The 20623-nt window shown below is 41.0% G+C and overlaps 1 protein-coding gene across 3 annotated transcripts in view; it reads right to left on the bottom strand.

Annotated features, from left to right (window-relative positions):
• Positions 1–20623, bottom strand: part of FREM1 (FRAS1 related extracellular matrix 1) — a 173277-nt gene that overhangs the window by 61972 nt on the left and 90682 nt on the right. For 2 of the 3 annotated variants that reach the window (XM_088472658.1, XM_088472660.1), the window contains exons 26-28: positions 18822–18966; positions 15378–15507; positions 5617–5689 (exon numbers count right to left, since the gene is read on the bottom strand). In XM_088472658.1, coding sequence (XP_088328784.1) covers positions 5617–5689; positions 15378–15507; positions 18822–18966 — 348 coding nt within the window. The remainder of the gene's footprint in view (positions 1–5616; positions 5690–15377; positions 15508–18821; positions 18967–20623) is intronic. The other variant, XM_088472659.1, reaches the window with a different exon arrangement.

Genomic DNA, 20623 nt, shown 5'->3' with positions numbered 1-20623 from the left:
CTCATTAAGCAAGTCAATAGGCTCAGACCGCTAACACTCTTTGAACGTCTTTGTACTTACAACCCTTAATGAAGGGGTGCCATCTCTATTCTTTATTCCATGATAGTTATCCCACCTACATTTGAAGCAGAACCATTTGAAATTGCTTGGGAAAAAGATTTGGGGATATGTCTGGACAAGGAGGGGTGGTCGCTTTTTCTGTCAAAGGATTGCTAAGACCTCTATTAATATTAATATCAAGGAAAACTTATATAAAATGTATTATTTTTGGAATATGGTCCCAACTAAGTTACACTCTATATACCCACTGACGAATGACCTCTGTTGGCAGCAACGTAGCAGGACACTTTCTACATATTTGGTGGTAATGCCCACTCATTTCAACATTCTGGGATGAGGTCTTGACTCTGATGAGTAGGTCTGTAGTAAAAACAGTTACTAAAGACCCACTGCAAGTCTTGCGCTGCATACCGCTTAGGATGGTCTTGAAGCCACGTAATAAACTGTTTGGACATGTTCAATGTGGCCAAGGCTCCTTATTGGAATTGGTAGCAACCTCTGGCAGCCTCTCTTACTGCCGTTATTAACAAGAAATGGTACATTTCATCCATGGAATACATCACAATTCTCCTTCATGATAAAATAGCAGCATACCATGATGTTTGGAACTTATTTACCCAGAACAAACGACCCATACATGGGACGATATAGGGGATTTCTACATAGCGGATCACACCATTCTGTCCCCTGGATGGAGGCTTTCTGATTAGCCCTCCTCTATCAAATAGACTGTGAGGTTAGGTGTTGCCTACCAGGTACCCCCCCCCCCTCCAACACACACACACACCCCTAGTTTTGTTCCTTCTCCAAACCTCCCTAAACCCTATAACATCTTGTTGGTGTATAAATTATTAAATTAAAACTTCAGCAGATATACATCTCCTTTATTTTTATTTTAAGAGATTCTTAGTACCAGTACTTTTATAAGCTTAACCATATGTTTACCGATTTCGGATACCAGCCTTTACGATAGATTATGTACTGTTAGTTATCATAATTTGTTCAGTCACTATATTATTATCTGTTTTTGAGTTTCTTTGTTATTGTTTCTCAATGGTAAATGTATGAGATGTTGTTTGCACTGTTTTATGACATAGGTTTGTACTTTGCTGTACTAAATAAAGAGAATTTTAAAAAAGAAAGAATTGCTTATAATGAAGATGTTGCTATCACCACCTTCCTGCAGTCCAAAGCAATAATATAAATTACATTAATTGATTAATTGCTGATTGTTTAGGAGAGATGTTACACATTTATTTAAGGATTAATTAATCTGTTTTGCCTAGTCTATTTATCTGAAATGGAAACTCACCTATTTTGTGAAATTATGTTCAGAATCTGAAATATCAGTGAATATATGACACTGCTGAAATTCCAAACAACTTTATCTGCACATAAACTGTATACAGCATTTCACAATTATATGGCTGTATTATTTTTACAACCAAAACTAAAACTGTATGTCCTTAATAAAATGTTTAACTGTGCTCCAGCCAAAGTGATAATTCTATCCTATGAAGTGAACAAAAAGTCTAACTGTTGGCAGGCAAAGCAAAGGCTCTCTACTTGTAAGGTTTGGGAAATGTAAAAACATGCCAAATTCTCTCTGCAAATAGCTATGTTTTATAACAAATTAATTAGATATAATGTAACTTAGATAATACTTTGTTCTAGCACATTAGTCCCCTGCTGTTTAGATAAACAAGGGATTGCACATAAATTTGTAGGCATAGAATAAGTATATTATTAAGTATGAAGGGGTTCCATTGGAAACGGTTTATAAAATCCTTGATTTACATGTAAAAATAAATTAAGAAGATGAAGATGGTGTAAACTACCGGGGCTAAACTCCGAAAAGCTTAGCTTTTTGGACTTTAGTACATATGGGTCAGATCGTAGTCCCTATTGACAATAATTGGGACTGCAATCCGAAGTGCTAATTAGCACTTTGCCAGAGTGCCGGAGATGTATTTATTATTGTAAATAGCAACAATGCATACAATTATGGAGAAACTGCAGTTTCTGCATAATTTATGTAAAAATCAGCTTGATACATATGCCCCAAAGTCCTGTGTGTTTCACATGCTTTTCCTCCAGCTTCATTCCCTTCATTCCCAGAGAGTAGGCAAGTTTGCACTTTATTGATCACTGATTTTAGTCATTAATTTGCCAAATATTGTAGATTATAAATTTATGTTATACAATATGGGTGCTGTGTAAAATATATTACTTTTGACTTCGCAGTGGGCCTATACTAGTAGCCTCTTTTGTAATATGGGACATCCAGGGAGGGGTAGGCTCAGAAGGGAAGTGCAGGGGTATGGCACAATGTATCACATCATCTTGGTTCCACCTAGAGGAGTAGCGAGGGTGGTTCCAGTGGAGCATGAGCTCTGGGCGCCAAAATGGACAGAAGGCGCCATTCAGGCTTCCGGAATTCATGGGGCACTGCACAATACGACGGCCGCCTGTTAGTTTGATCTCAGTTTGTTTGCTCTATATCCTAAATAAGTTACGGATCGGTGATCCATTTCTACATTTCATGCTCCCTCAAGCTGCCCAGATTGTCTCCCCTCCCGCCCTCCCTCCTCTGTGATCATCTTCTGTCACCTCCCATTTCCTGTCAGATTGATTACATTTACTTCTCACCTCTTTAACCACTTGCCTGGCATGGTCGTAATTTTCTGACCACACCAGGCAGTTCTTTATCTGCTCTGGTCGCAAAATTTCCACCAGTTAGATAAACATGAGGGCTGCTGCAGGAAGAGAATCTTCCCGCAGCTGCTGCTCTCAGAGGGACCTCACCTGATTCACCCATAAAAAAACCTGACAATTTTGGAGAAAAAAAAAATCATCAGTTAAGTGGTTAATTCCCTCCCCTCTCTACCATGGGATCGGCTCTTTGCCCCTGTCCACTCCTTTCTTATTGGCTTCTGTTAACACCCCTCTCCATTTCTTTTCTTATTGGCTTCTGTCACCGTTCCACTCTGATTGGCTTTGCCCTTCCCCTCTCCTTTCTTATTGGCTTCTGTCACCACCCCTCTCTGATCGGCACGGTCCTCTCTGATTTCTTCTTTCCTCATTCATTCATTGTGCTTCAATGGACTTAAAAGTGATACATCTGAGGTACAATCCTAAACTTAAATTTTAAGGTATGAGTTTGAGGGTGATACTGCCACTGTGTGCTGTTTTGTTTTTCTCTTCACTTCAGTATTCCCCCGCAGGCTGGCCATACCCCACTTTTACAGTTCAGTACAGGGAAGGTGGGGGGGGGGGCGCTATGACATGCACTTTCTCCAGGTGCCATGGTTCCACGCTACTCCTCTGGTTCCACCCTACATAATGGGGACAAATCCACGGTGACATTCTATGGGACATATTATCAATTATCAAGTTTGATACCCGATAATCGTAATTTCTTATCGCAGCTATTTGCATCGGGATGTAGTCGGCATCCCGGCATGCGGGATGCCGATGGTCAAAAGACCGTCGCCGAAATCCCCACAGGTTAGTGTCCCAGCATCAGTATCCCGACCGCCGGCATCCCGAAGGTAAGTATCGGGGTGTTAGGGGGAGGTTAGGGTTAGGTAGTGGGTTAGGGTTAGGCACTAGGGGGAGGGTTAGGGTTAGGCACCGGGGAGGTAGTGTTGGGATTAAGGTGCGGGGATGTGGAGGTTATGTTTAGTAACTAGGGGGGAGGTTAGGTTTAGGCCCCGGAGAGGTGGTGTCAGGTTTAGGGTGCGGGGAGGGGGAGGTTAGGTTTAGGCACTAGGGGGGTAGGTTAGGGTTAGGCATCGGGAAGGGAGGGTAGGGGTTAAATACTTACCACTGTTCTCTAGGGGTGTCGGGATTCTGGCTGTCAGGATGCCGCTGTCGGTATTCTGACCAGCGGAATCCCGACAGCTGGGATATCATAACCCTTTGTATCAATAAGAAATTATTATTTGCGGTGTGTTAGTAGTGATGTGATCATATTTGTAGTCACTTCACTACTATTTCGGGACCATTGGCCCGCTACTGCGCATGTGCAGTGTGCTGACCACACATGAGCAGAGGCCATTTCCAGGGAGGCTTCCAGAAGAACCCTTTCCTGATAAATTTTGCGAAGTGTAACTCATAGGTTACAGCAACAGTATAGTGCTTTTCTCCAGAAGAACTCAAAGCGCTTCACATTTGCAGTAAAGAGTTCATATTACAGGTACACTACAATAGTTACAGCCAATGAATGCATAATATGAAATAGAAGAAACAAGGTGTGCACAGATAAATCAGTTCCATGGATCGTTCATCCTACTAAAGTACCTGGTGTGGCAGTCACCTTTGGCGCGCAACATCTGATACATTGAGGTGTGATCCATAATGAGGAAATGCAAAAAAATCGGGATATAAAATACAGTGGACCTCATTCAGAGTCTCTCGCTAGCGCTGTGCGCTCGCAAGCGGCCCGATGGTTTGCGTATGCGCATGTGCACATTTCATTCTGCGCGTGCGCAAACTACTCTGTGCGATCTCAGGCCGCTCGCTCGCCCAGCAAAGACAGCCCAGTGAAATGAGTGACAGGAGAGGCCGTTTGTGGGTGGTAACAGGTGCAGGACACTAATAATGGAGAAGTAGAGGTGGGAACACAGGCGTGCCTGAGTGTTTCAACGCTGTTTTAGAGGCATGCATAATTAACATGCAGCGTCATAGTACGCGTCACATGCCTGTTTTTTACACTGAAGTCCTCACAGTGCTTGCGGTAGGCTAAGGCAACCACAAGCGCTGCGATCGATTCTGATTACCTCAATGTACCAGTGTTTTAATACACTTCCTGGAGATGACGTGTGCAGGTGGGCGGCTCTGCCTGTGCGATTAGGTGTACGCTGGCTGCTCGCTAAGACATGGTGGGCGTGCTTATGCCTTGGCGAGCGATCGCTTCCCGTGGCATAACTTTGACAAATTTGCATACGCTGGGGGCGAGCGATCGCATCTAGCGAGAGACTCTGAATGAGGTCCAGTATACAAAAGTGACTTTATACAATGACTACATATGGCCAATTCATTCTGCTACATTTTGTAGTTGGAGTACAACAGGGAATAATTACGATCAGATTCTGTCTGTGAAAAGTGCAAAATGTCATGGCTAAATATGGAACACAACTAATATTTTACTGAACAGTTTTGAAAATATTGCTAATCAAGACAATTATAGCAATTTATAACACTATACATTGCTCTATGTAAAATATTATTTACTGGATTTAATCAAATGTACAGGCAATAATAACAAGAATAAATAATAATAATAACTAGATCCAGCATATTATACATCTGCATAGATATAAATACTATACTGGTCTACTCTAGGGGGTATATTTACTAAAGTGCCAGGGGCAGCATCTCCACTTCTAAAAGCTGTCACTTTAGTAAATATATCCCTAGATATGCATACAAGGCACGTTATGAACTTGCAGATGTGGTCCAATGCAGCTTTCATTAATGCAGCAATAATAATAGTAATGTGATAATTATCTCTGCAGCTCACCAGAGGGGAGTAAGTAGCATTAATGATTTTACCTGGGTCAAACTGAATGAGTCTTGAAGGACTTGCGGAAAAGTCTTTCCCATCCAAAGCACTTATTCCATTCACCTTCAAAGGAGGAAAAACCAATATATATGTTATATGTCATGTACAGTATACAGTTGTATGCAAAAGTTCATACCTTAAAATATATATACGAGCGCTAATGAAATTTAAGAGAAAGTATAAAAACATGCAAGAAACACATATAATGTTTATAGCCCTTTGAGGCACGGGTGGGAATTAGTGGGGCATAGATGTTAAGTCCATTATGAACGATGCACACTGAGGTCCATGAGGTGTGTGCTGGATACTAATCCTAGCCCTATTAAACCCTACCTCTAGGGACTGCAGTCCTCCGTGGATCACTGTGAGCCATCAGTCGGAGATCGAATTGCTGCATCACCCGTCGATGACGTCAGGCGTCTAGGCTGTATATGGCAAACACTGGTGGCTTTGTGTAAGGCACTGCTCCAATTTGCCCCGTCTCACCAACGCGTTTCACGCCGCTGCAGGCGATTTTTCAAGAAAAAAAATCGATCTCGATCGCCGACTGACGGCTGATGTGAGCTCAAAATTTAAAGTGCACTAATATTAAATGCTAAACTCACCAGGCTTTGCACTTAAATTCAATTCAGAGCTCAAACTTCTGTTTCATAAATATACCCCCTTGATATTATAGACTGAGGTTATAGGAAAGATTTCCATCTGGCAACTGATTAATTTTCAAGTAAGCAGCACTGTATTGTGAACCTGTGGATAATTCCTCAGTTGTTTGATAAACCTTTCTGCAGATCCTCATAAGTAGTTCTATTACATATTTTATGTGTCTTCCAGGTTACCTTGACTTTAATTTAATAACTTCTATTTCCTAATCATGTTGTGACAGTGTAAATTCCAAAATGGAAGCATTACACGTCTTTTTATAGCCTTTACCTGCCGTGTAGCAGTCATTTAGCTTTATTTTTAACCCGTCACTTGGTTGCTTAGAGGAGCCTAGGTTTGTTGAAAATAGACATAATGGGGATGATTCAATTGTCTATTCAGCAGCTATTTTCTTAAGGCGCCCGATGGAACAATTCAATTGTTGCTCTATTTGGGCGCGATAGCTGCCGGCCTGGAATTTCTGCTCATACCCTGTGTGATAACCCCTTGGTTAGGGTGCCCTAACCAGGACTTTAGATGGGTTAAGTCGTCTTATATGGCTAAACCCAGTCCAATATGGTGTGAAGACCGTGATAATTAATGGGTGCCCAGAACAGTTGAATTGCAACACTGGGCACACATTAATTATCACAGCTAAAAAAAACTTTTTAATCGTCCCCAATATCGCAAGAGTATTTAATCAACCCTGGAATTGTCCTCAGTCCTCACCTAGCTTATTTTAATTGATTAGTCAATCAAGTTTAGCGGCCTTAAATAAAGTATTCTTGAATCAAATGGTAGGCTGCTCAAACCTTTGTTCATGCAAAATTGTTTTTCTTTGTAAATATTGTTTTTCATTTTTTACATTGAAAAATCAGGATTTTTATGTACTCACCAATCTGTTTCTTGTCATCTTTCAGGGGGACACTGTTTACTCTGGGCATAGAGGCTGGGCACTGGAGAAGGCACACTGATTTATCTTACACAGTATTTGGGGGACACTGTTACTCTTGGATTTCCCAAAGCAAGACTAAAAAGTCTGGACGTGTGCTTGATAATGTCTTAAGCAACACTTGAAGTCCAAAACTGGCTTTACTAGAAACAAAGATGTTGAACCTGTAAACTTTTCTAAACACGTGCACAGAAGACCAGGATGCTACTCTGCACAGCTGTTCAGCTGAGGTTCCACGCTGAAACATACGCCTGCCGAATAGTAGCAGTAAGCTATCTTGCTAATGATTGTTTTGATGCAGGCCATCCAAGCTTATCACAGAAAAACAAACCAGAAATCTATAACCAATGGCGCTGAAAAATGGAACACTAAGAAATCTTAATAAGTGTTTACACGCAGCTGTTTTAAGGTTGCAAGCCAAAAAGGAAACACAAAAAAACAATGGACAACAGCGCTGTGTAACATCTAAAGCTTAAATCATATTTAAAGAAAGAAAATTAAATACAAAATTGTGCCAGAAGTAAGAAATAAAAAATATTGAGTAATAATTCATAAGAGATACTTAAATATATAAAAAATACAAATTTAATAATATGAAACAGACATCATTGGCCAATGTAACAAATATATTTGAATATAAAAACTTTCTAAAAACACATAACATCAAAAAAGTCAATTAACACTGTGATAAAATGATAACTAGTGATATATAGGTCTAGATCACCACTTCACCTAGTGTAGCAGCTGTGGTTTCAGATGCTAAATGTATGGGCAGGGATGGTTATAACCCATGCATAAAAGCATGGAACCTGTAATCTGTTTAGAGTTCCGAAATAAAAAGTATGGTCACTTCCAAAAAAATGTCTTATCCGGAAAGGTGATATAACGAATTTAGACAATAATTCTCAGACTGAATCCTGCTGAACACTGATGCCAACTGTCCAAAAATGGAACTTTGTGGAATTTAAGATAGTTTTTCACTGTCAATCTCAATGCAGGTTTTATGAGATAAATATCCCACAGTGTAATATGTACAATATATCCTCACTCACCCAACGCACTGATGAGACAGACAGTCAGGACATAGCACTGGGGGAGGAAACATTTTAGCCATTTTCACCCCCTTAAGAGTTAAATTTGGAAAAATCTCTTCTTAGTGGGTACCTACGTCATATATGGAATATTCTCCCTAATTTTCATGTTTCTAGGTCGAGGGGTTTGGGCTGGGCATTGATGAGTCAGTCATTTGATTTATATATATAGCCTGGATCCAGTATAAACCAGAAAAAAAAGCACTCCAGAAATAAATGCCAAATAACAATACTTATGAAGAATGCATGTTTTCACAAAAATAACTCCAATGAGGCTCTTCAGTCACAAATCAAAAAAGTGCAATGTGCATGGCACAGCAGCAACAGATACTTAGCGAACATGTGCCTGGAGTCAGATGTAACAGCAATCAAATCATCATGTTGAGAACAGCCCGACGGCCGTTTTGGTGCTGACTAGCACCTTCATCATGGGGCAAATCACAGTGAAAGAATGAAAACCACAGACACAGTGGCGTATCTATAATGGGTGCAGTGTGTGCGGGGCACACGGGCCCTCGGGACCTGGGGACCCCGCACCGCACACCCTGCACCCATATTATTTTAAACTTACCTGTCAGTGGTCCTGCAGCGGGTTTCAGCATTGCTTAGAACATCGGAAAATGGCCACCGCGGGCATTTTTCCGTTCTGTGCATGCGCAGTAGACGCCGGGCACACTCTAGTGCCCAGAGTTTACTGTGCATGCACAGACCGCCGGAAAATGGCCACTGCGGCCATTTTCTCGGCATTCTGCGCATGCACAGTAGACTCCAAGCACTCTCTAGTGCCCGGAGTCTACTAATGCTCCGGTGGCTGGCCAGCCCGCATCAGTCGGCTGCCGACCACCGCGGAGAGAGGAGGGGGACTCGCACAGGGGGCGGGATACACTAAACAGACAATGCAGTAAAACCCCTGTTTACCGCATTTTCCGTATGCATCAATCAGCTGGCCGCTGGGCTTTTGCTGGCATGACCCTATAGAAGCCTATGGGCTTCTACCACATCGCGCTGCAAGGAGGGATCCAATCGGATACCTCCCAGCATGCCCCGTGGCCGTCGCATCACTCTGCGCATGCACAGATGGACTCCCGGGTCATATACCCGGAAGTCCACGGCGTAGGGCAGATCGCAAAGGACAGCTCTTATCGGAAGAGCTGTCCTTTGTGCTGCTGATCGCATATGTTAGCGCATATGCGATCAGCAGGGAGGCGGTGACCGGCGGTAAGTGCATGTTAGTGCATCTCGCCCAGGAAGTGCACACGGGCCCCCTCCTCTGTTAAGACGCCCCTGCACAGACAAATATATATACGCATATATATAGAAACGCACTTAATGGGCACACCTTGTTGAACCCCCTTCTCTAGTTGGGCTCTGAGAGAAGCCGTCCGGTGCACATATCTCGGCAACTCCAGCGTGTTGCCGGATGTATCACTTGTAGCGCTGTATGCCGCCAGAGCCTCAGCGTGCGTTCCATCTAGCCGGAACTGCACTATATGTCACATGGTGTCAAATCCGGCTGTGCTATATGTGAAAGCACTGAACGGGCGGCCATATAGGTGTCTGGAAAAAATTCCAACACACGCATGGAAACCATAAACATCGATATTAGGACAGGTGACATAACAGGTGGCCCATAAAATGCCTACAATGAGATCTTGCTTGAACAACATGAATGAAAAACATGAATGAAATACAAGTGAAAAAATCAAAAACAGAAACAAAACAAAAAACACTGTAGGCTTGTTTATCTTCCTGATTAACTGTGAAGATGTTTAAAATATTTAATTTGGTGATGATGGTCATTTCTAGTTGCTGCCAGCTTGCTCCATTGTGCTCACTAAGTATTCACCATCTTTGAAGTCCTTGATCTCACTTGGGTAATTCTTTCCATCATATTCAACATAGAACCAGTCACAAACACTAACTACATCATCTGAAGTCGCAATAAGTTCATCAGTAGATAGAAATAAAGTTGAAAATGTCTTGGCATCTGCTGTGATACAATTACATTTTCATGTATTGTGTCATAATATATATATATATATATATATATATATACATACACACACAGTCACTGAACCGGCACTCACCCTTCTCCTGAACCTGGCCCAGGTGCACATCCAAATTATTATGTACAAACTCCCCAACTCACAGGTGGCACTCCAGGACTTGCAGCACAGTTTTGCTTAGCTATAATATATATATATGTGTATATGTATTTATTTACACTCAAGTGCCAAGAGTCATGGGGTAGTAGTATGTAAAGGTAGGTGGCATCAACATACTGTGACATCTTGGAAATGCCCAGACCTGCATCCCTGCATCAGTTGGAATCTGATATCTCATGAGTCAGTTTGAACACCGGCTAGGCTGCTCATGGCAAGCCAATGTGAATTGAAGGAATTCAAGGAGGGTATTATAGTTGGTGGCCGACGAATGGGACATTTATTTCCAAAGCGGACATTCAACATATCTCAATCTATAGTGTCACGTGTGTAATGGGAATACTTCATGGAAGGCATTACCACCCACCGTGTACACCGCTGTGGCATGACCAGCGGCATCTGGCCAGAATTGATGTGGTAACAGACAAATGACATTGGCTCAAATCACATCCACATTCAATGTAGGTGGTACCAGACGCATATCCAGCAGGTCAGTGCAGCATGCTTTAGCTTCAATGGGATATGGGAGCAGAAGACCCACCAGAGTGCCCTTGTTAACACTACGACACTGGACACAATGCCTCATCGGGGCTTGTGATCAGGGGTGCCAAGAGGTGGGGAGCGGATACTAATTACCCGGGCCTCCTGGAGGGGCCCGTTGGGGGCCCGCATCTGGCTCTGCCCCTCCTCCCTCTTTCATTGCAGCAGTGGGCTGCACTGAGAGACTGCTCATGGCTGCTAAGTAGCAGCTGCAGCAGTCCCCCGTGCCTGTGGGGGGAGCGATCACACTGATTGCGCTCCCCATTGGCTATTTTTGCCAAGCTCAGGGATCTCACAGTGCCCCCCTCCCTTTGCGCTGCTGCAAAAATATTTTTATTATTTTTTCCCTAAGAGGGTGTGGCCACGCCTCCTGCGTCTAGGCCACACCCCCTTTACACGGGTCCGGTGTCGCTCTTGGCGCGCCTGTTCGTGACATCACTAATTGGACCCTGAGTGGTCTGATGAGTCACAATTCCAGTTGTTTCTGGTAGATGGTAGGGTTCTGTTGTGGCACAGACCCCATGAGGCCATGGACCCCAGTTGTCAACAAGACACTGTGCAGGCTGGTGGTGGTTCCATAATGATATGAGCTGTGTTCATATGACATAGGTTGAGTCCGCTGTTCCGCCTGATCAGTAACCGCTATGTTTCATTGCTTGATGACCATTTGCAGCCCTTCATGGACTTTATGTATCCCCACAACGATGGAATATTCCAGCAGCTTAATTCACTGTGTCATCGGTCGTAAATCCGTCTTGTGGCAAAAGGACATGCACTTTTTCTGTGCTGATTTGCGATAGGTGACGCACTATTGCTCAGCCGCCGGATGACAATGTGGATGACAATGTGGCAGTCTGCTGGCTCCGTCAATCCGAACCAGCATGCCCTCCAAACGCTGGTCCCATCTATGCCGCATAGATGGGACCAGCGTTTGGAGGGCATGCTGGTTCCTGTAGTGCCATTAGGAGGTCCTAGGGGTGACTCCAAGGTAAGCTGGCTCTCATTTTTAGATGTTTGTGTATGTGCTATTATCATGTGGCCTTACATTGGGCAATTATATGCCCTAGATTGTATGTTATTTTTGGGGATGAGTTTGTGGCGCGGTGCTCCCTGGGTTAGTATGGCTGAACTGCTTTGGGGTGGCACACTAGAACACTCTACTTAGCACTTCATTAAAACTTATTTTCTACTAATACTACTTTAGATAGCATTTTAATTACACCATTCACCTGTGTATCACCCCCTAACACATAGCTTTTGATTTATTAATTTTATTATTAACACTTACTAACACTTTTAGTCTTTCACTGGTGTGCTACCCTGGAGTGGCTGGCCTTTGCTGGCTTTTTGGGGTTCCGCGCCCCAGACTTTGGCTCAGAATTAGGAACCTCCAGTATCAGAGAAGCCATGACGTGGCCTGGAGGCTTACACATATTTTTGCAAACATATGCAACTAAGATCTCTGAATTATCTACCACCATGTAGTTTTTCAAATCTTTTTGCAGATATACAGTCAGGTGCATAAATATTGGGACATTTACAGAATTTTCATATTTTGGCCTCTATTCACCACCACTATGTCTTTGAAATGAAACAAACAAGATGTGCTTTAACTGCAGACTTTCAGATTTAATTTGAGGGTAATTACATCCAAATCAGGTGAACGGTGTAGGAATTACAACGGTTTCTATATGTGCCTCCCACTTTTTAAGGGGCCAAAGGTAATGGGTCTATCAACTCAAAAGCTATTTCATGAACAGGTGTGGGCTATTCCCTCGTTATTTCATTATCAATTAAACAGGTAAAGGTCTGGAGTTGATTCTAGGTGTGACATTTGCATTTGGAATCAGTTGCTGTCGACGCTCAATATGAGATCCAAAGAACTGACTCTATCAGTGAAGCAAGCCATCATTAGGCTGAAAAATCAAAACAAACCCATCAGAGAGATAGCAAAAATATTAGGTGTGGCCAAATCAACTGTTTGGAACATTTTTAAAAAGAAAGAACGCACAGGAGAGCAACACCAAAAGACCCGGAAGAACACGGAAAACAACTGTGGTGGATGACAAAAGAATTATTTCCCTGGTGAAGAAAAACCCCTTCACAACAGTTGGCCAAATCAAGAACACTCTCCAGGAGGTAGGTGTATATGTGTCGAAGTCAACAATCAAGAGAAGACGTCACAAGAGTGACTATAGAGGGTTCACTACAAGATGTAAACCATTGGTGAGCCTCCAAAACAGGGAGACCAGATTAGAGTTTGTCAAACAACAACTAAAAAAGCCATTACAGTTATGGAACAACATCCTATGGACAGATGAGACAAAGATCAACTTGTACCAGAGTGATGGGAAGAGAAGAGTATGGAGAAGGAAAGGAACTGCTCACGATCCAAAACATATCACCTCATCAGTGAAACATGGTGGTGGTAGTGTCATGGCGTGGGCATGTATGGCTGCCAATGGAACCGGTTCCCTTGTATTTATTGATGATGTGACTGCTGACAAAAGCAGCAGAATGAATTCTGAAGTGTTTCGGGCAATATTACATGCTCATATTCAGTCAAATGCTTCAGAACTCATTGGACGGCGCTTCACAGTACAGATGGACAATGACCCGAAGCATACTGCAAAAGCAACCAAAGAGTTTTTTAAGGCTAAAAAGTGGAATGTTATGCAATGGCCAAGTCAATCCCCTGACCTGAATCCGATTGAGCATGCATTTCACTTGATGAAGACAAAACTGAAGGGAAAATGCCCCAAGAACAAGCAGGAACTGAAGACATTTGCAGTAGAGGCCTGGCAGAGCATCACCAGGGATGAAACCCAGCGTCTGGTGATGTCTATGCGTTCCAGACTTCAGGCTGTAATTGCCTGCAAAGGATTTGCAACAAAGTATTAAAAAGTTAAAGTTAGATTTAGGATTGTTTAGTTTGTCCCATTACTTTTGGCCCCTTAAAAAGTGGGAGGCACATATAGAAACCGTCGTAATTCCTACACCGTTCACCTGATTTGGATGTAATTACCCTCAAATTAAATCTGAAAGTCTGCAGTTAAAGCACATCTTGTTTGTTTCATTTCAAAGCCATTGTGGTGGTGAATAGAGGCCAAAATATGAAAATTCTGTTAATGTCCCAATATTTATGCACCTGACTGTAATTTTGAGTGCTGGGGGATACTTTTTGTTGTTTCTTGTAGGAACATCTTTTTCCCAACTGTTCTGGTCTTCCCTCTCATTTTTTGGAATTTTATCTTCCTCTTTTAAGGATCCTACCAAATCCAATTTCCCCAGGAATATTACACAGGAAAGGTGTTGGTGCCTTTTTTTGCATGGGGCTGATGGAAAATCAAATAAGGACGAAGATACCTTGTAAATGCCTTTCAGGACCCACTATAGTTACTAGGATTTTCATGCTAACTCTCCCTGCTGAAATGGAGGAGGAACGCCTGTCCAATATTGACAAGCTTCTGGACATATTTCGGGATCCTCTGACTGTCTGGAGGAATCCCGGATGGATGGTAGCCTTAATATGGTGGATGTAGGTGAAATATTCATAATGATAAAGTGAAAAAACATTATGCAATGCATTTACACATATGTATTTTTTCAAGTACAATAATTATTATGTAACAATAAATGGATAAATTGTGACATTTCATAAAAATTTCCTCTTATAATCCCAATGTCAGTTCTTAACTGAGGATTCCATAAGGAACATTTATGAAACCTGGTGCACAGTTCACTGCATAAAATTAACATCTACTATTTTAAGAAATAATGTGCTTGTGTGACGGGTAAGCCGTGGTTTCCATTGGCCACAGTGTGTTAGAACTCGGCTGCACCATGCTGCTTTTCCCCATCTGACACCAACCTAACCCAAAGCAACAATAAGTTGCTTTTCCTAAACTGTACCAAAAAGTACAGAGCCTGATTGGTTGCTATGGGTTACAGAACCTTTTTTGCACAGTTGCCAGTTTCCACAAACAGTACATCCCATAATTTATTGTTGTCCATGTTTAGATGCAAGAGAGCAGAGATTACTATTATAATGTAAGCAGTATATATATTCTAGTACAGCTAGAAGACGTTGTAGAGGACTTGATAACTCCAGAATGTTTTTGAATTGCCCCTGTGCTTTTAGACCACATACAGTTAATGTGCTTTTATACCACATACAGTTAAAGGTGTATATTACACATCTGAACATAGACTTTTGCATGTGCCTTTAATACATTTCTCTATCATTTTAAATTGTTGAGTTAGTCTTAAATACAAAAGAACAGAGAGTAGGATCCTCCCAACAATAAAACTGCATTCAGCATCAGTATGTGTTTCCAACTAGTAAAATGAAGAGATTGGGGCGTTACCTTTAGTGAAATGAAAGCAGAGTCTACAGGGTAACCTCTCCGTGTCATCCTCAAAGACACCACTGCCTCTGTCTCACACACCACATACATAGCCTGGAGCAATTCAATGCGAGACCATTTTATTTCCAAGCTGTGAAAAATGAAAAGACCCCAGTGAAGTAATTAGTGCAGGTCACACTGGTGTTCATGCTGACTGATGAACTGGTATAGGTCTATGTTACAACTCCCATTACAGCAAAGAACACATAGCACTGAAAGACAACTACTGCGGCTCTCACCATGCTGAACTTTGGCACAGACTGAATACAGAGCATTTTGTGTTTATTTAAACAATGGAATTTAAACAAAACAAAACAGCAAACAATTCAAATCTAGTTATACATAATATTAAAATAAAAACTTTAAAATACAGGTGGGCTTAATTTAGGACTAGTTGGGTTTTAACTGAACAGGAATTGTTAAACCATTAATCAGTGCTTGCATATTTTGAACTAACTCTTTTATTTTATTTTAAAAAGATTGCACTTGTAAGCTATCTTTCCATGATAACTGTGATTAGCCTCTGAAGCTAATGTTCATTTTATGTAGCGCACAGTATAATTTTCCTGCACATTTGTACAAATTGTTCCATGATAAGAAGCTATTGATATGTTGGTCACCTGCCCAGTCCATGTAAAACTTGAATTATACAGAAATGATTTGCTTCTCGCATATTGTTAAGAATTTTTTTTGTGGAGCTTGTTGCAGAACAAGTGAAATATCTAACAATTACATAAAATATTTGTACCTCTGGAAAAACCAATAAAGAACATTTCCGCTACAGGTCCAACTGTGCAATATTTTTTCAGGTTAAACTTAAGAGGAATAGGATATCCAGGTAGGAGGAAGAGAAACAAGATTTCTTCCCAGAATAAACAAGAAACTAATAAGTGACTTTCACAGGACAAACAGCTGGATTTCAGCACATTAAGATATATCTATGTGTTAATGAATACAATACATATTATAAAAGGTAATCTGAATTGTATGATGTGGAGCGTGTAAAACAGGGATTCCAAATTATATTGAATACGTCTGCCTTATTCTGCAATTGAATATTATTTATTTTCCGTTGAACCAAAACTTAGCTGTTTATATGGAAGTTTGTTTGAATTATTACTACAACAAGAATTATATAGGTGTTGATAGATATAGATATGACAATACACATTGTTTAATAGACATCTTAGAATTCCCATTAATCAGAGATTGGATTTATTTCCCGAATATAGAACTTCTAGCGCAGGACCACCAAATATGTTGTCGTTTTCCCCACAGACCGCAACCCCGTCAACAAAGAGGAGAAGCAGACAAAAACATTTGAGAAATCTAGAAGGTATTAAACAGCAACTTGTACCATTTCCTTCTTAATAAGGTTGAAATAGAGGCCTTGGCAACTTTAGACAAAACTGTGCCAACCATCCACAACTGGCAGTGGGCCTAAATCTGTCTCCTAGTCCAACTCATGCTTTAAAACATAATCTACATGATTAGAATGCAGCATATTATACAAAATGCAGATAATACTTGTTTAAGAGGGTTATAATAGCATCAACATCCAAATGCAATATGATATGAAAAGGGATTTGTATTTCTGCAAAAATGTATTTTATATTAGTTATCATTAACAAAATGAACTACAGAGACATTTAATAAATGGTAAGTACTGTAAAACGCTGAAACAAATTGTGTATTCCTATTATTTGGTAAATCAGATCACACAGGCAATTGCACAGTTTCCATCATTGCATTAAAAGACAACAGTTTTTCAAACATGCACTCTTTATACTAGGGCCTAGGCCAATGACGTGTACCTGCTCTACATTGTTTTGTGGTATACTTTAGCACAATATATTTTTATAAGCTTTGGTCCATTATTGCTATTAGGTTTCTAGCCTTTTAAGGTACGTACACACGGAACAATTAAAATGGACGATATGAAAGATAACGATATTGATTATATCGTTATCGTTCATATCGTCCATTTTCGGTGGCCAATGACCTGCGATACGCGGGCACGCATGGTCGATAACGATATCGACCATCACTCGTGCATGCAGGCCAACCTGGTCGATATCGACCAGGTTTCTATAGGGACCCGCGATCGCGATCCAGCACACCCAGGAGATCGTACAACGATATCGTTATCGTTGTCGATCGTCCCGTGTGTATGCACCATTAGTGATATATAATAATGCATTCAAAGCACTTTGACAGATATTATTAAATACTGAATACAAGTTAGTTACTTTCGCATTGCCACCAGATATGCCTGAAATTTCCCATGTAAACAATCCTCCAACATTAAATTGTGTATTGTCAGTCCACTTTACTTCATTTAATCCCATTGCTTGCTTGTCCATGAAGTCAGACTGCATATGTGGATAGCATTGGCAGTGTCTACTTGTCAAAATATGTGAGTGAGGACAGGGCTATATATGACAGGGCAACATCGTGATGTGAGGATGTTAATGGAAACATGCATGAAATAAGACTGAGAGAGGAAAGAGCAAAGAAATGTAGAACAAGAGGGACATCTACTGGTGAACTGTAAGTAACATTGCTGAGTATAACAGCTGGATATAAATAAGTTCATTTTAAATATTGTAAGCAATGTGCAGATCCTTTTTTTAGTTTTGGATTTGGTTAATTTAGCACATTCTAGTAACCCGGAATCTGCAGCATAATATAAAGACTACAGATTACAGAATATATCTGGGTGCCAGAACATCATGATCTACAGTATATTTTTTCTATAATGGTTGCAATATATGAGCAAAAACCTCCATAGTCTATTAGTCAGATATGAGTGGGGATCCTATGTATTTGATTATGGAGAGTCACTCTACAAGAAAACAGTGAACATAATTTTTGGCTTGAAACCATTGGCACATGCAAAACATTGAGATAGGCATATCAACCCAGCCGATTCTAATATTCAGTTGAATTGTCTCTATAAAAATTTGTGAATGGCTCTTAGTTCATCAAAAATTGGGATAATAAATAACATTCACTGGAGATTCAGGCAAGTCTTTTCCTGGTTGCAAATAATCTGTGGCCACTACTAATCTACTTTCTGAACCTAGTGACCCACCGTACCATAAAAGTATATGAAAAGTGCTCATATTACTTTAATTACATTTTTCTTTCCTAAAAATTTGCAAATCTACCGCATTTTGGGAATTTTGAGTCAGACCTTGTTCCAGTTGCAACAAAAAGAAATGATGTGACTTCATTTGACTGTGTCAAGAAGAAAGTGAGATAAAATGAGGGCTCAGATCACACTTTCACATTGTTATGATTTGTTACTGGAAAATAAAATCTAATACAGACTAGTGTAAATCCCCAATTAAACATGCAGGAGATTTAAAAAGGAAAAACATAATTTAATGTATCATGACTTACACTTGAGGTATAGCTCGGTTTCCAGCTGGATCTATAACTTGAAATTCCACAATATCATGATAAACGTCAAGTGAAGGATTTATAACATACAATATAGATTTGCTGCTTAAATCCTTTTGAGTGAATTGTTCTTTAATAAATCTACCTAATAAGAGAAAGCTGATTAGTTGGGTACAAAGGTAGGACAGCACCAAAGTGATCAAAATCTAATGTGTGTAATATATATATATGTATATATATATATATATATATATATATATATATTCTATAAAGGGTGTCATAAGTCATAAATTTCAATAATAAGTCAATTTTCACAGTTTACTTTTGAGAGGCTAAAATCGTAGACCCATTAACACATCATGTTTAAGAAGGCCTGTGCAATGCCAATCACATTTGGGATTTTCAGAGAAAAGCAAGGAGGGGGGTGGGTGGGTGGTATGGGCACCAGAGGCAGGGGAGTGCCCAGTGCTGAAAAACTGTCAGGAGTAGCCACCGCTGCCAGGGGTGGATGATAGCGTTGGCTTCTCCCTGCAGTGAGTCAGGTCACTCTGCCAGCTCTCCTGCCTTTTACAAGTGTATTCAAACACTGTTGAATATGCTTGTACACTGGCAAGTAGTCTGCAGACTATCCCTTGCTCCCAGCATATCACAGACAGGGAGAATGCAGAGAGAGGGGCCAGCGGCCAGACAACACAGTAAGTATTATGGGTGTAAAGGACAGTGGCAGATTCAGGAGGAGTAGCACCTCTCATCATGTGTGTGTGTCCCTTATACATGTGCTAACCAAAGCATGTCCATACTACATCCCTTATCCAGTCCCCAGTACTACCACCAACATCCCATGTACTTCCCCATCTTCCATTTGTCACTACTAAGCTGTCATCTGTGTCTTTGCTACCACCTGTCATCCATGTCCCTACTACTACCCCCAGCATCATCTGTGTCCCTACTACTATCAACCCCAGCTGTCATGTATGTCCCTACTACTTTAACACACCTGTCATCTGTGTCATTGGGACTACTACTACTACCCCCCAGCATTATCAGTGTCCCTAGTACTAATTCCATCCCCTAGCTGTCATCTGTATGCCCCTTCTGTTATCTCCCAGTAGTCATATGTGTGTCTAATACTACTCCCACCCACCTGGCATGTGTCTCTACTACTATTACATCTCTGAATGGCGATAAGAATTAAAACATTTATTGTTTGGATAAAACATTTTTTTTTAATCTTTAAAGGTCTTTAGCAAATATTTTATTTTCTAACATTTTTCATCCAATTTATTTTATTATGTGTATACTAGGGTAGTTCAATAAGTAAGGTAACAATATCTATCACGTATGTAATGTTCTCCATTTCATTCTAATTTCCCACCAGACCAGACCAGGTAGACCAATGCTTCCCCTCACGGCCATTAGACTGTGCCTCATATCAGTCATACTGTCCCAACATTAGCAGTTAGATGGCGGGGCTGGCGGAAACATGGTAAACATTGAGGTGCATGTGATCAGATTTCTGCATCTAAAGGGCACATCAGCAGCTGATATTCATTGCCAACTTGTCAAGGTGTATAGTGATAACGTCATGTCACGGGAACATGTTTGTGTTTGGTGCACAGTATTGCGCAGTAGTGCGATTTTTCCACGTTCATAGTGGGCATGTGGCCGTAGTACTCCTCACAGAATTGGCCGAACACCTCCAGTCGCCCATTGACCTAAAAGTTCCTTGATGAATGCGGTAAAGTCAATGACGGTAAAACCAGCCTGGGCACTTCAAAGAACTTTCTTCAAATTGAAAAGTT

This window comes from Taudactylus pleione, unplaced genomic scaffold (assembly GCF_031769625.1).
Source record: "Taudactylus pleione unplaced genomic scaffold, aTauple2 ptg000127l, whole genome shotgun sequence".
NCBI classification, from domain to species: Eukaryota; Metazoa; Chordata; class Amphibia; order Anura; family Myobatrachidae; genus Taudactylus; species Taudactylus pleione.
This window is presented reverse-complemented; position numbering and strand designations above follow the sequence as displayed.